We start from the raw sequence: 13,490 nt of genomic DNA, 5'->3' as shown, positions 1-13,490 counted from the left end.
CATTTTCTACGTCTTTCGGGTGTCTGGGCCCACTGTCAAGCCGTATACGTGTACACATCTTCCGTATGGACCAAAACACCCCTTGCTGCTTCTCTCCCTCCACTCACTGACGTGTGGGCCCCACACGTCAGATTCTCCTTCAACCTCCAGCAAGCCCATCCATGCCGTCGGATCTCGTCCGCTGGGATCTGCTGCCGCCGGATCCATGCCGCTCGCCTCCTCAACCAGATCCGCTCGCCGTCGGGGAGGAGGGTGCCGGATCCGATGTCGGGAAGGAGGTGGGGGCCGAATCCGCCGCCGTGGACGAGGTGGGGGCCGGATCCACCGTTGGAGACGAGGTGGGGGCCAGATCCGCCGTCGGAGACGAGGTGGGGGCCGGATCCGCCGCCGTGGACGAGGTGGGGGCTAGATCCACCGCCGGGGACGAGGTGGGGGCCGAATCCGCCGTCGTGGACGAGGTGGGGGCCGGATCCACCGCCGGGGACGAGGTGGGGGCCGGATCCACCGTCGTGGACGAGGTGGGGGCCGGATCCACCGCCGCGGACGAGGTGGGGGCCGGATCCACCGCTGGAGATGAGGTGGGGGCCAGATCCGCCGTCGTGGACGAGGTGGGGGCCGAATCCGCCGCTGTGAACGAGGTGGGGGCTGGATCCACCGCCGGGGATGAGGTGGGGGCCGGATCCACCGCCGGGGACGAGGTTGGGGCCGGTTCCGCCGCCGGGGAGGTGGAGCGGGCCGGATCGACCACCGTGGAGGAGGTGGTGGCCGGTTCCACTGTCGGGGAGGAGGAGGGGGCCGGATCCGCCGCCGAGGAAGAGGTGGTGGCCGGTTCCACCGTCGGGGAGGAGGGGGCCGGTTCCACCGTCGGGGAGGAGGTGGCGGTCGGATCTGCACCCCCACGTGCGCTGCCGGGCGAGACGGGCCGCGCTCACTGCCGTGGTCAAGCCGCGCCGCCTTGGTGGGAGTGAAAGGGAGGAGGGGTGCCGCCGTGGTTTGAGGGAGGAAGGGCACCGCCATGGTGTGGGAGCGAGGAGGAGCGCCGATGTGGTTGAAGGGAGAGGGAGGAGTGGGCGGTGTGTGTGTGAGTGAGAGAGGCGTCGGTCGACCTGAGGGAGGAGTGGCCGGCGTGTGAAGGAGAATCTGACGTGTGGGGCCCACATGTCAGTGAGTGGAGGGAGAGAAGCAGCCGGGGGTGTTTTGGTCCATACGAAAGATGTGTACACGTATACGGCCTGACAGTGGGCCCAGACACCCGAAAGACGTAGAAAATGGCAAGTATCAGGTAAAAGAAGAATTGTAATAGCAAGTTTCAGAATAGGTGAATTATAATGGCATATCTCCAAAGTTGAAGAATTATAATGGCGTAGATCCAAATAACCCTTTACTTATTGTTATTTTTAAAGCTGACTTCTACTTATTATTACTTAGCAACAAAGATACAGTCTTAAGCAATAATATGCTCCACGTACTGGAGAGCTAAAGTGCCAAACATGTGAATGTTTTGTTCTCTTCGTTACCTGTGTGAGCTCGTGAATATTAGACTGGCCACAATGTGAGCAGTGCAGAAAAGAATCACCATTCATGCCGATGGCCAAAAACCATGGATCGATTACAGCGTTTTGCATTGATGCTTGAGGGCATGTGGGTGTCCAAAATTGTCAGAACTTTACAACATTCCTTTCTCTGCCTTCACACATCCATCAGTTGAGAAATAATTTTTTATTTGTTTAGCATCGAAGCAAGAACACTACTCGATGCTTGTATTTTTTTTTTCTTCAGCATCGATTCACACAATGGCATGGCTCGATGCTTCAACGCTCCAACGTTCTCTTACTTCTTTCAGCTTCTGTGAAATTCTCAGAATGTTTGTCAGGCGACACTTTCTGATCGCCAGCTCGAAATTGCTCTTTCGACGGAGAAATTGGCTGGACTTGCACGGTCATCTGGCCTTCGAGCCAGGTAACCTAGATTGGTAGCTAGCGTGGTACAATGCTATATGAATTTTTTAACCACTATTAATATAACACATCATACACGACTATATAAATTTTCCAAAAGCGATACGATTATACGAATAAGCTAAAGAGATAGCCAGGTAACCTAGATCCTGACTCTTGTCTAAGGAGGGATCGAAATCGAAATTAATGTTGGTCTCAACTTGTGCTGCTGGTGTGCTACTCCTACTCGATCGATCGTACTGGGGATAAATACGAACCAGAACTCGGATTGGCAGTCCCACACGGATAAAATAGTTGGAAGGGCTAGCTGAAAGGCGACCGACTCGCACGGCACAAGAAGCAGACATTCATTCAGGTACCAATTAGTACGTACACGTGAATGAATACGTATAGGTAGGATAACGGGTCATGGGCCAAAGATTACAGGGAGAACTGCAGTCTGCACCATCCTGTACAGCACAGCAAACCAGTTGAACAACAGATTGTCAAAAAAAAAAAAAAAACAGTTGAACAACAGCATTTTCAGGCGGTCGCGTATGTGTATTTTATCACCACCGTCTAACGGGCCCATCCAATCCCAAGGAAGCTGAACGCCACGCCCGAGCTCTTCGCAAATCGCAATGCTGAGAATTATGAGATACTTCCCCCCAACCCACCCACCCACATTAGCGCAGATATAAAATTACATATTTGCTCTTCCTCTGTCATTTTAGAAGTTATTATCTTCTAAAATATTCTTATCATGGAAGGTAGTTTTTTATTATGTAGGAATATTTTTAATTGGTAGGTCCTATTAAAAAAAGGTGATCTCTAACTTATAATTACATATTTTTTAAGACAAGATTTGATCACTAGAATTACATGTTTTTTTCTGTTTGGTACAGCAGCTGCAACGCTTCACAGGTTCAACGCCTAAGGCACAAGGACACAGTCCTGTACTCCTCCATTAAAATAGTCGTGCTAGAGGATAAGCACGCCGACGGCCGCCAGGGAGGGTTGCAGGCGGACCGCGGACGGGCAGATGACGAGCAGGGGCCAGGGGGGAGATCAGGTGCTGACTAGGAGGGAACAGGGAAGGAAGCCGCGCGTCGCGTCCTGAGACCTCAGGTCGCCCACGTACATACGGCTCCAACAACCTATACCGTGTACAGTATCGTCCCAGGATCCAGGATTCGTTGCGCTCGACGTACACTCCCTCGTCAGGTCTCCGGCGCGGCGCTGAGGTTTGCCGAGCATTGCCACGGGATGGGCCATGGCGTTGTTTTCTCCGAAGGAGAAAGGGGCCCTCGGCGGCGTCGCCATTCTCTCCGACCAAGGTCTCGTTTAGTTCGCGAAAATTTTTAGCAAATGATACTGTAGCATTTTCGTTGTTATTTGATAATTAGTGTTCAATCATAGTCTAATTAGGCTTAAAAGATTCGTCTCATGAATTTTGTCTAAACTGTGTAATTAGTTTTATTTTTTATTTATATTTAATGCTTCGTGCATGCGTCTAAAGATTCGATGTGACGGAGAATCTTGAAAATTTTTGCAAAACACCAAGTGCCTGTTCACTAGGTTGCCATGGTTGAAAGTACTGTTGGTTAATTTATTAAGAAAAAAATATTGTTCAAAAAAGTACGGTTTATAAACTAATCCAACACGACGAAGACCTATAGCCGTTTTATATTTCTGAAAAGACAAGACCAATACTACTCCGTAGAAAATTCAGCGCAGAACGTGGTGCCATTGAAGACTGGTGGAAACTAGAAAACGCTTTGCTTCGCTTGCATTGCGAGGGAAACAACGGGTTTGCTGCCCGGTCGTCGTCGGTCCATTTCCATTTATTATGGGTGGGTGCCTTTGGCAGCTCTCCTCGGCGCGTGCTCCAGCTCCACTCCACGGCCGTTCTTCACCAAGCAGTCGCAGTCTCGCAGTGCATGGGCTGCAGCAGCGTTTGGCCCGCGGCGACCTGCGTCGTGCGTCACGCAATGCCCGCCAGCTCTGCAGAGGCAGGCAGGCGGTACCACACGGCCACGCGTCGCAGAGGATCGGAGGGGGTCAGTCAGTTCAGGTCGCCCCCAAACACAGCAGCGCAGGAGCATGACCGGATGAGGGGGATAGTGGATAAGCACGGGCCAACCAATCTATCCAATCCTCCTCGGCTCCTCGCCTCCTCGCCCGCCGGCCCGGCTGTCCCCCTCCGGCTTATCGATTCGTCATCATGGTCCTTGCTTATTTTTAATCATCATCATCGTCGTCACAGCAGCTCGTCTCTTTTGCGCTGGGCTCGAGTTTCTTCAAATCGGATTTCTGTTGGGTTACCGTTTTGCCCCTTCCTATCCCTTCGAGCCAGGGAGGGCCCAATGTGTCCTGGCTTCTTCGTTCCTTCTTGAAGTTACCGTCATCGATTGTCCTTTCCCTCGACTCTCACTTGCTTTTAATTAGCTTTGCGTGGTAAACCGTGTCGACTTGTCTCACTTGTTTCAGTTTATTTTAGCTTATTCTCTCACATAACAATATTAAATTAGCCAGAACCCGTTGGTATACAGTAATTTTTGTGTACTAGCCGAACAGGGCTGATAATGTTTGGATGAGTCCGGACACTCCCAATACTGAAACCATTCGTAGTTTCTATGGATATTAATGGTACGATTCACCTAAGCTATTTTGCTGATGTGGCAACATAGTTATTAAAGAGAGAGAGCAAAAATTATAGAAACCGGGTCTAAATTAGAAACCATGTCTACACTGAGAATCAATACATAAAGGGATATGATTGGTAGAGAATTGAGAGAGAATGTATATGATTAGATAAAAAAATATTATGTAGAAACTATCCATTAAGATTATAATTTTCTATACGTGTCGATAGAAATTAATAGGTATAAAAACTATATGTAATTTCAAGCGTTGGGACTGTCCTCGTAGTCATCAATAACTTTACATATCTACCATAATAAACCTTACTCCCATATACCAAAACTGCGCATCTCCAGGAGCCACGTCGTCTTTTATTGTGCACTAGTATATTGTTCAGTGCTAACACTACGATGACGTCTAGAAAAATAAATCAACAGTCGAAAGAAACATAAATTCACAAAAAAAATGACATTGACATTGTGGTATCTATAGCCGAAATAAGTCTCATATTTTGGCTTTATAGCAATTAAAATATTTTCCCAGTACAAACGTGATCCATTGAAACTCAGAAGCTATTGTTTTCTAGCTATCATTTTTTTTTGATTTAATATCATCTCATAAGACTACGACCCTACTTTAGATGAAGCACATCCCAAAAATAGCAAAGCTTGCGAGAGAAAAATGCTTACCTTGAGGTAAAGCTCCTAAATAGATGTAACATTGAGCTCTGTTGCTAGAAACCTGAAACATCTGCCATATACATAAAAAACAAATTATCATTGCTAAGCATGTCAAGTAGAAAAGAGGAAGCAGGGTGGTTTGCTAATCAAACAATAAGTATGAGCTTGAGGAAGCCACATGCCACAGAATTACGGCATTAAGGACTAAATTACTACCTTTGTCAAGGAGGTGTTTGGCGACATCATTATTTGTAGCATTCCTATGCAAAGTTGCAGGAACCACACTTTTTTATTCTCCAAAGAAGTTAGCCAGCTTTTCTTGTTTGTAAGCAGCATATGAAGAGTGGACAAATGACTCAAGCATCACCATAGTCAGAAAGCAACCAGAACTGTAGCATCATACGTATCTACAAAAGAAAGAAAGAAAAATAATTAGAAGGGACAGTACATGCCGACAAATATGAGCAGTGGAATCGATGCAAACAGAGCTCCAAACTTTCCTGGTTTGGAAAACCAAATAACATCAACCTATCACAGCATCAGGGAAATATACATGAACATAATAGAAAACTGCATTACAGTATCTACTTAAAGTCAGTAAACCAAGTTACCAAGGACAGAGAAGGAAATCATGAACCCCGCAGCTGCAGATATTTGTACTACTCTCTGGCCGCCAATACGGGTCAATGCAAGCAATCTAATATTCTCTCTGTAAGCACAAAAAATCATAATGCATATTAAACATTTTTGTTATGAACAAACTGGATCTGAAACTGATGTCCCGGTGGCTGTCCCAAAAAATGAATCAAGCAAGATACCAATGACTTGACAAGGTTGTTTCACATTTAACAATGTTACCAACAACATAGTACAAACTCAGATCACCGAATCCACAGTACAATATTTGAATTATTAGCTGCCATCCCACGCCCCGAGTAATAATTTGTTGGAATCATAGATGCACTGAAATAAGGCGTCAAACATTAGAACATGTATTGGAGCACCCCAACAGTTATTTCATAACCTTCATGAGGTGTCACCAATGTAGTAATTTAAACTAAGATTATATTCGTCCTGAGATCTTACCAACACGCTCCTGAAATAAGGCCTGAACGATCAACATGGCAATGCACCTGTGTCTTTTGTGGAGAATTCTTGTAAGCACCACCGATGGATAGAGATAGTGAAAAGAACATTAAACCGCCTAAAGACAAACTTCCCGAAATCCAGAACTTGAGACAAATACTGTGAAAAGGATCAAGCAGCATCAGGAAACCCTAGCCGTGTCCGCCACGACGACAAGTCCATCGCGCCTGCCACGTGCTCCACGTCCGCCGCGCAGCACCAACCCGTGGGCCCAGGCCCCCGCGGCACCGCCGCGGCCCTGTTATCTCCATGCCCGCCTGCGCGGCCCGCTGCCCTCACGCACGCCCCGCGGAGCAAGAAGGAGAGGACGGCAGTGACCGATAGCAGAGCAACAGGCAGTGACCAACGGCGAGCAACAGGGTGCGTCGGGGCTTGGCGATGGCGGCAGGGAGCGACATGTGAGCGACAGGGGGATCCGCGATCGCGGTAGGGAGCGAGCGGGAGTCTCACATGGAGCGACGGGGCAGTGGCGATCGCGGCAGGGAGCGTGATTTTTGCGCGAGAGTCGCGCCCGTGAAGAGCGAGGCGTGTGCGTGGGAGGTCCGCGGGAGGACAGACACACTAAACATGAGCCGTCGGATTTGGATGAGTAATGAGAGAGAATAACTAAGAGATAATCTGGTGCATCCGTTTTGATGGTGTTATATTTTCTGAGTGTATTCATGGGTGTGGATGTAGCATAGGTCATGACTATAGGCCCTGTTTGGCTTACCCCTATATTCGACTTGTTCGGCTTCTTTTTTTTGAGCTGGAACAATATTTTTTTCTCACAATAATTTAGCCGGAACAGTGTTTTCTAGCCAGTTTCAGCCAAGTTTTAGACCAGCGAACGGGACCAGGAGCAGATATTTGTTGTGTGGCTGTATATTTATTCTAATTGGTATATTATAGGTTGGGTAGACTGGTTTTTCCCCTTCCCTTTCCACCGTTCATTGCCCCTTTCCCACCGTTCATTGCCCAGCCAAATAAAAAAATGCCGGCCCTCGAACCTTCCATGACCGTCCCCCACTTCCGACCGCTCGGGAAAAAAATCGTACTCTTATTATTTACGGCATATTTAGTTCATGACCTCGCTCTAAGTTAGACTTACCCCACAATTTTAGACTTATTATGTGTGGTTTACTGTCATAATTATAGAACACTTTACTTTTTTATCCCACAGGTTATAGATTTATTTTCTTGCTAAACCTTTTTTACCATTAGTCTGGCTTTGATTTTGCTTACCACAATTTACTCAAGATTAGACGTGGCAAACTTCGTTTATGATCATGAGCCAAACAGGTCATTAATTGGTAATACATCTAATGCAATTAGCTACTCTAAACGTCCTCCATTTTATTGAATCGAGATAATGCTATATTTTTTTTTGTTAAAGTATTAATCTACTGAATCACTAATCCGTTGGTATTCAGATAATGTTGAAGATAAGCGATTCATGGTAAAAAAAAAAACAAGATAGGATGGACTCTAGTCTTCACCTAGCAAGCTCTCGAATAATGATCACACATACACCAGCGTGTTTCTTTGGTCGTTTGCTGGCTCTAGATAACGTCGAGCTAGTTTTCTTTTTTTTAAAAAAACCCTTCAAGCTAAGCTCATTAATTACTTGAAATAGTAGTTTTAAAATTCATTCATACTCTCTAAACGTGGTTTCCATTACCATGTCACTGTCCAATCCATATCAACATGTTTTCTCGGTCACCGTCCAAGAACATATCCGTCTTGAAAAAATCGTCCAAAATGTTGACTTCCTACACCCCTGCTCAGATAAACCAGAATATGCCGACCTAATCCGAGACCAGACTACCAGGGGCAACGTGGTAATCTACGACGCATGCATGCTCACCTCAACGGTCGAGACGCCCCCGATCCGACGGCGGATAAAACTCGGGGACAGCTCCAGAAAACACGCGTGAGGCGGCGTGCGGGTCACGTGACTCGCCACGTCCTCTATATTTTGTCCCCTCTTCTTCCGCCTCCAGCGAACCGGACCGAACGGTGGCTGCGCGCGCCATCTCTGTCAGCTCCGGGCGGCCGGTGGTGGCTCGCCGGCGCAAATGAACCCAAACCCCGTGGCATTCTCCCGTGGGGCTGTAGTCTTGTAGCCTCCCCGCTCCTCCGCCTAGTCGCTTGCTTCGCCATAAAATAGAACTTGCTTAATTAGGGCGGTGTTCAAGAGGTGGTTGTGGAGTACTAGCGTACTACCTCGCCTCGAGGGTTTGACTGGTGGAGGCGGGAGCAGGGAGTAGCTGCGGGGGCGCGGCGATCTGGGCGGGCATGGGGAACGCGAGCGCCAAGGAGGGGGAGAACGGCCACATGGCGGCGGCTCACAACGGCGGCGGAAGCAGCAGCTCGGCGGGAGGCGCCGCCGCGCGACCGCCGCCGCCGCTCTCGCCGCCAGACGCCGTGATGCTGGAGCGTCCACCGCCCGTGCCCTATCTCTTCGCGCCGCAGGTGATGATTTATTACCCGAAACTGCAAGAAAAAGTCCTTATAAAAATGCAAGAAAAAGAAATGACAGAGACATAACTTGGGGGTGTTGTTGATGATCCCTGGTTCGGTTGAATTGCGTTCGTTTCAGTTACCCATACTCGGATTGTTTCGTGCTCCTCCTTGGCGATCAAATTTAGTTTTGCTATGGAATTGCTTATTTTTGTTCGTTATAGAAACTGAATGCCTTTTTCTTTGGGTCATTTTCTCTCGCTCAGTCATCAGATTGATACACATGGTGCTTGGAAACTTCAAACTGTAGGAGCAACGCATGGCACAAGCTGTAGCTTACAGATCTACTAAACTGCAGCCTGTCCACCGTTCTGATAGATTTTTTTTTTTTTTGGCATTGCAGCTAAGCCCACAGGTAAAGACGAGTTGACATACTGTTTTTTTTTTTTTTTTTTTTTTTTTGCAGCTAAGCCCACGGGTAAAGACGAGTTGATTGATTTAGGCATTTAGCTGCACCTTGATTTTGCGAATGGATTTGATAGTTCTGAATCTTGAATTGGGTTGGGTGTAGTTGACAAGTTGGCCTTCCTTTCTCAGATCACATTCGCCTACACCTTTTTTTTAAACCTTTGGTTGGATATTTAGCTGCCGGCTACACAAACTACTAGCTGATGCAAGTATTGTTGCTTCTATCATTTTTTTTCTTCCTTGGTGATCACACACCGTGTTACGACAAAATCTTTAAAGCCTGATCTTGTTTCGAGGGCATGTCGTCTCCTTGAAAACATACTCTATGCTAAAAAGTTCGCTGGCTTTTGATGCACATGGTAGAATAAATTGCATAGTTCTTCGATGGTACCCGTTAAAGAAAATAATGTTAGGTGCCATCTGCCATGTTTTAGAAATCTGATTAAAAGTACGGCCAGTTGTTGAGGAATCTTGTGATTTGCCACAAGTACATTTCATTCAGTTCCGCTTAAATGTAACCACTAGTTAGACCTGCAACAGAGTCAGTTCATCATCACCTGCAATTTGCATGAGATCAATGGATGGCCCTTGGATCATTTAGGTCACTTTTTTTTTTTTGCTTACATTGATATTGTACATGTGTGGGCAACATGTTCTTAAAAAGGAGATTTAATCTTGCAACAGGTCATAGTCCTAACAACTGTGCGGCCATAGCTTTGCTGCTCTTTGTGTTTTTAGTAACAAACTGTATAGAAGCCGGCTGACCTATGTGATTTTTTTTTACCAGAGTCATCTTAATATCATGTTTAGTTTTCCGTCACCATTGGACAGACATGACCATAGTCTTACACGGGTGAACCATATGACCTCACAACTTCCATCTTGACCTATGGTCATTTCAGATCCTATAACACTGGGAGATAAAGGGATCATGCTTCCCATTGCTCTGAAATCTTCATAGGAGTATTATTACCTCTAACTAAGCATATTTTTATGTCGCTTAACTCGTTTTCTGTTGGAACTAGTTGCATGTATTTGCGTTGTTGCTGGTCCTGTTCTTACTGACATGTAACTGCTCCTTGCAGGTTCCAGTGACTCCACTGCACAGACCTACTGAGTTTTCTCCCGTTTTCAACCATTCACCGACAAATGGCACCGGCGAATCCACCAACCACCACTCTCAAGAGAAGGGGATTCCAACTTTGGTTACATGGAGTCAAGGAGGAAATGAGGTATTCCTGGAAGGATCATGGGATAACTGGACATCGAGGTATATGTTTTTCCCAAAAAATTAGAATTTGCATCTTCAGACACCTTATTTTCATCCCATTTTGAGTATTAAATTCATAAACTCGGTGTGTAATCTCAGGAGGGGATTAGAGAGGTCTGGCAAAGATCACGCGATCTTGTTGGTTCTGCCATCCGGAGTTTATCATTACCGGATTATTGTAGATGGGGAGCTGAGATACATCCCTGAACTACCTCATGCAACTGATGAAAGAGGGCAAGTGGCCAACCTCCTCGATGTCCATGTCAGTAAGGATGCTATATTTCTGTTTCAGCATTCAAACTTGTGAGAATTTAAACTGCAAAGAGCCAAAGACAAGCAAATTACAGGGGGTACTTTGCTCTAAGCCGTTTGAAAAGTTCTCCATAGTGCTGGTTCCCATTTCATCTGAAAAGATACTTGTTTTGGACAGGATTACGTTCCAGAAAGCCTCGACAGTGTAGCTGAGTTTGAAGCACCCCCATCTCCCGAACACAGTTACGACCTGCAATACCTGGGTGACGAGGAATTCGCCAAGGAGCCGCCCACCCTCCCACCCCAGCTTCTCATGTCTGTCCTTGGGGACACTGATAACACTGACATCCAAGCTTCAAAGCCACAGCACGTCGTCCTCAACCATCTGTTTATTGAGAAAGGGTGGGGATCGCAGTCGCTGCTCGCCCTCGGTGTCACCCATCGGTTTGAATCCAAGTATGTGAGCTTTGTGCTCTACAAACCGCTGAAGAGGTGACGGGTACTGTGAGTGGAAGAAGAACAGAATGGTGGCTAGGGACTGATGGAGGTGAATAATGTGTGTGTAGCTGACACTGTAGCGTTGTATAGAAGGGAAATGCAGGAGCTCCTAGCTGATCTTTTTTTATTTTTCTTTCGCTTTGGAAAGTAATAAATTAGTGTAGCACCCGGTTTTAAGAACAAAACCAGATACACACCATATGTGAGTTCAAGAAGTCAAATCTTACATATAGCTACAAATAAGGGTAATATCAAAAGACAATGCTTAAATACATAGCGTTAGTATAAAGATTATAACCTCAGAGTATAGACAGCGGAAACTTCGATCTTCAGGCGAAGACTTCAATCCACAGGGACTTCAGGCGAAGACTCCAATCCACAGGGACAACTGACTGGTTGATCACAAGCTTAATTCTTTCAAACTCTAACAATCTGGTATTTATTCGGGATTTTTATCCAAATAATTAAAAAATAAAACAAGCATAAGTACATGTCGTACTCAACAAATATAACATGAGGTTCATAAGGTTCAAAAGGCTGACATTGGTTTAACCGCGATTAGCTTTTAATTATCACAATTTTAGCAATTGAGTAGCGACAAGTTTATCCACAAGCCCATAAACACATGATCAGGTAAACATGAATAATGAACAGCATAAACAGTAATCATTAGTGAGCATCTTTATTACCAGTATCATCAGTGTTCATCATCTATTCCGTAAGGGTTCCAAGACCGCTCGTGACCGTGAGCACGGCTGATATACCAGTTTTACACTCTGCAGATGTTGTATATTTTCACTGTGAGTCGTGATTTACCCTTTCGCCTGAGGTAATCAGCCTCTTGACCCACTACCAAGGAAGGTCGGCAGGGTTCACTATGAAGCCTTTTAAAGGTTCGTCTAACAAGTTAGGGCCATTAGATTCACTCGGCAAACAGATGTATGAACCTCCTATCGAATGACACAATTCCATCACGGCTATACACATAAAAGTAGAGGCTGTCCTATATCCGATTCGTCAAGCCATTCTTACGCCAATAAAGATAACCACTAACAAGCTAGAAAATATCCTCACACTGAGCTAAAGCTAGAGCCATGTAGACCTCACAGTTGTACTGTAAGTCCTTGATGATCACTTACAGATAAGTCTTTAGAGAGAGAAATCTAGAGCACCATAAAAATAGCCCAATGCTCTAGCCCCCTTGTTCCATGTTGCTAAAAAGCATCTTTTAATGTTTATTGCATAGACCATTAGTCAAGTTACAAGATCATGGTTTTTAATTGAGCACTAGCATCATACTACCCAATACAATATCCCATAAATAACAAGGCACAAGGTAACAAAACACTAGAAAATTCTTAGTGGTAGTCAAGGTAGACACATGCAGTATGAATTAAATGATTAAAGGTGAATAGGTAACAAGGATGGTCCCATGCTATACTGCCTTAACTTGCTTTTCTCCCAAAGCAATATGCTCAAAAGCCTTTAGTATTTAACTTTCAATCTTCTGCTTTCAATGCTCAGCTTCTAGCCTTCAGAGAACAGCTTCTTAATCACCACGTAAACCTCACCGATTGACTGAACTATATATCACCACACATACATCCATACATGGCATACAAACAAGAATATATAAGAACAGTACACCAACCAATAAAATAAGTAAAACGACGTATCGCTACGAACACACAACCGCAAAAGACACGCTATATGCAATTCAACGAAAAAGTGACTATCGAAGGATTTTCAGTGCAACGGAAAATAAAACCTATCTATTTAACTTATTTTAACGGTAGAAACACATGTAAATATTTTCATTAATAAACTTGATTTATTGTTTAAGAAAGAGCGTAGTATAAAACCTATATTGACTTTATATTCTGAAAATGATGCAAGTGATAGTATTAATACAATTAACTTTTTTTAACTGTCAAAACACATTTGAGTAACATGAGAACCACTAACGCCACTGCGTAGAACACGTCGATAACGAAACTACGGTACAAAAGAAACAACTACTGGAGTTCTATATTATAAAAGAAAAGAAAACAACTACAAGCTCGATTTATTGTAATTAAACAAAACCATTGAAGAGTTATTAATTCAGATTAGACATATTAAATTTTAATACAAAAGCTGAGTTAAAACAAGTCA

General features: G+C 45.3%; 2 protein-coding genes across 2 annotated transcripts; both read left to right on the top strand.

Moving 5' to 3' along the window:
* Nucleotides 1–161: 161 nt before the first annotated feature.
* On the top strand, nt 162–968 carry LOC136515925 (uncharacterized). The gene has a single exon (XM_066509374.1). The coding sequence runs from the start codon at nt 162–164 to the stop codon at nt 966–968; it is 807 nt and encodes a 268-aa protein (XP_066365471.1).
* A 7,354-nt stretch (nt 969–8,322) lies between these two features.
* LOC136516362 (SNF1-related protein kinase regulatory subunit beta-1-like) lies at nt 8,323–11,551 on the top strand. Its single transcript, XM_066509744.1, has 4 exons — nt 8,323–8,860; nt 10,402–10,586; nt 10,686–10,848; nt 11,017–11,551. The coding sequence occupies exons 1-4, from the start codon at nt 8,684–8,686 to the stop codon at nt 11,332–11,334; spliced, it is 843 nt and encodes a 280-aa protein (XP_066365841.1). The 5' UTR covers nt 8,323–8,683; the 3' UTR covers nt 11,335–11,551.
* Nucleotides 11,552–13,490: the final 1,939 nt, after the last annotated feature.

The sequence above is a fragment of the Miscanthus floridulus genome, chromosome 17 (assembly GCF_019320115.1).
Source record: "Miscanthus floridulus cultivar M001 chromosome 17, ASM1932011v1, whole genome shotgun sequence".
NCBI classification, from domain to species: Eukaryota; Viridiplantae; Streptophyta; class Magnoliopsida; order Poales; family Poaceae; genus Miscanthus; species Miscanthus floridulus.
The sequence above is the reverse complement of the archived record's forward strand: the minus strand, read 5'-3'. Positions and strand labels throughout refer to the sequence as shown.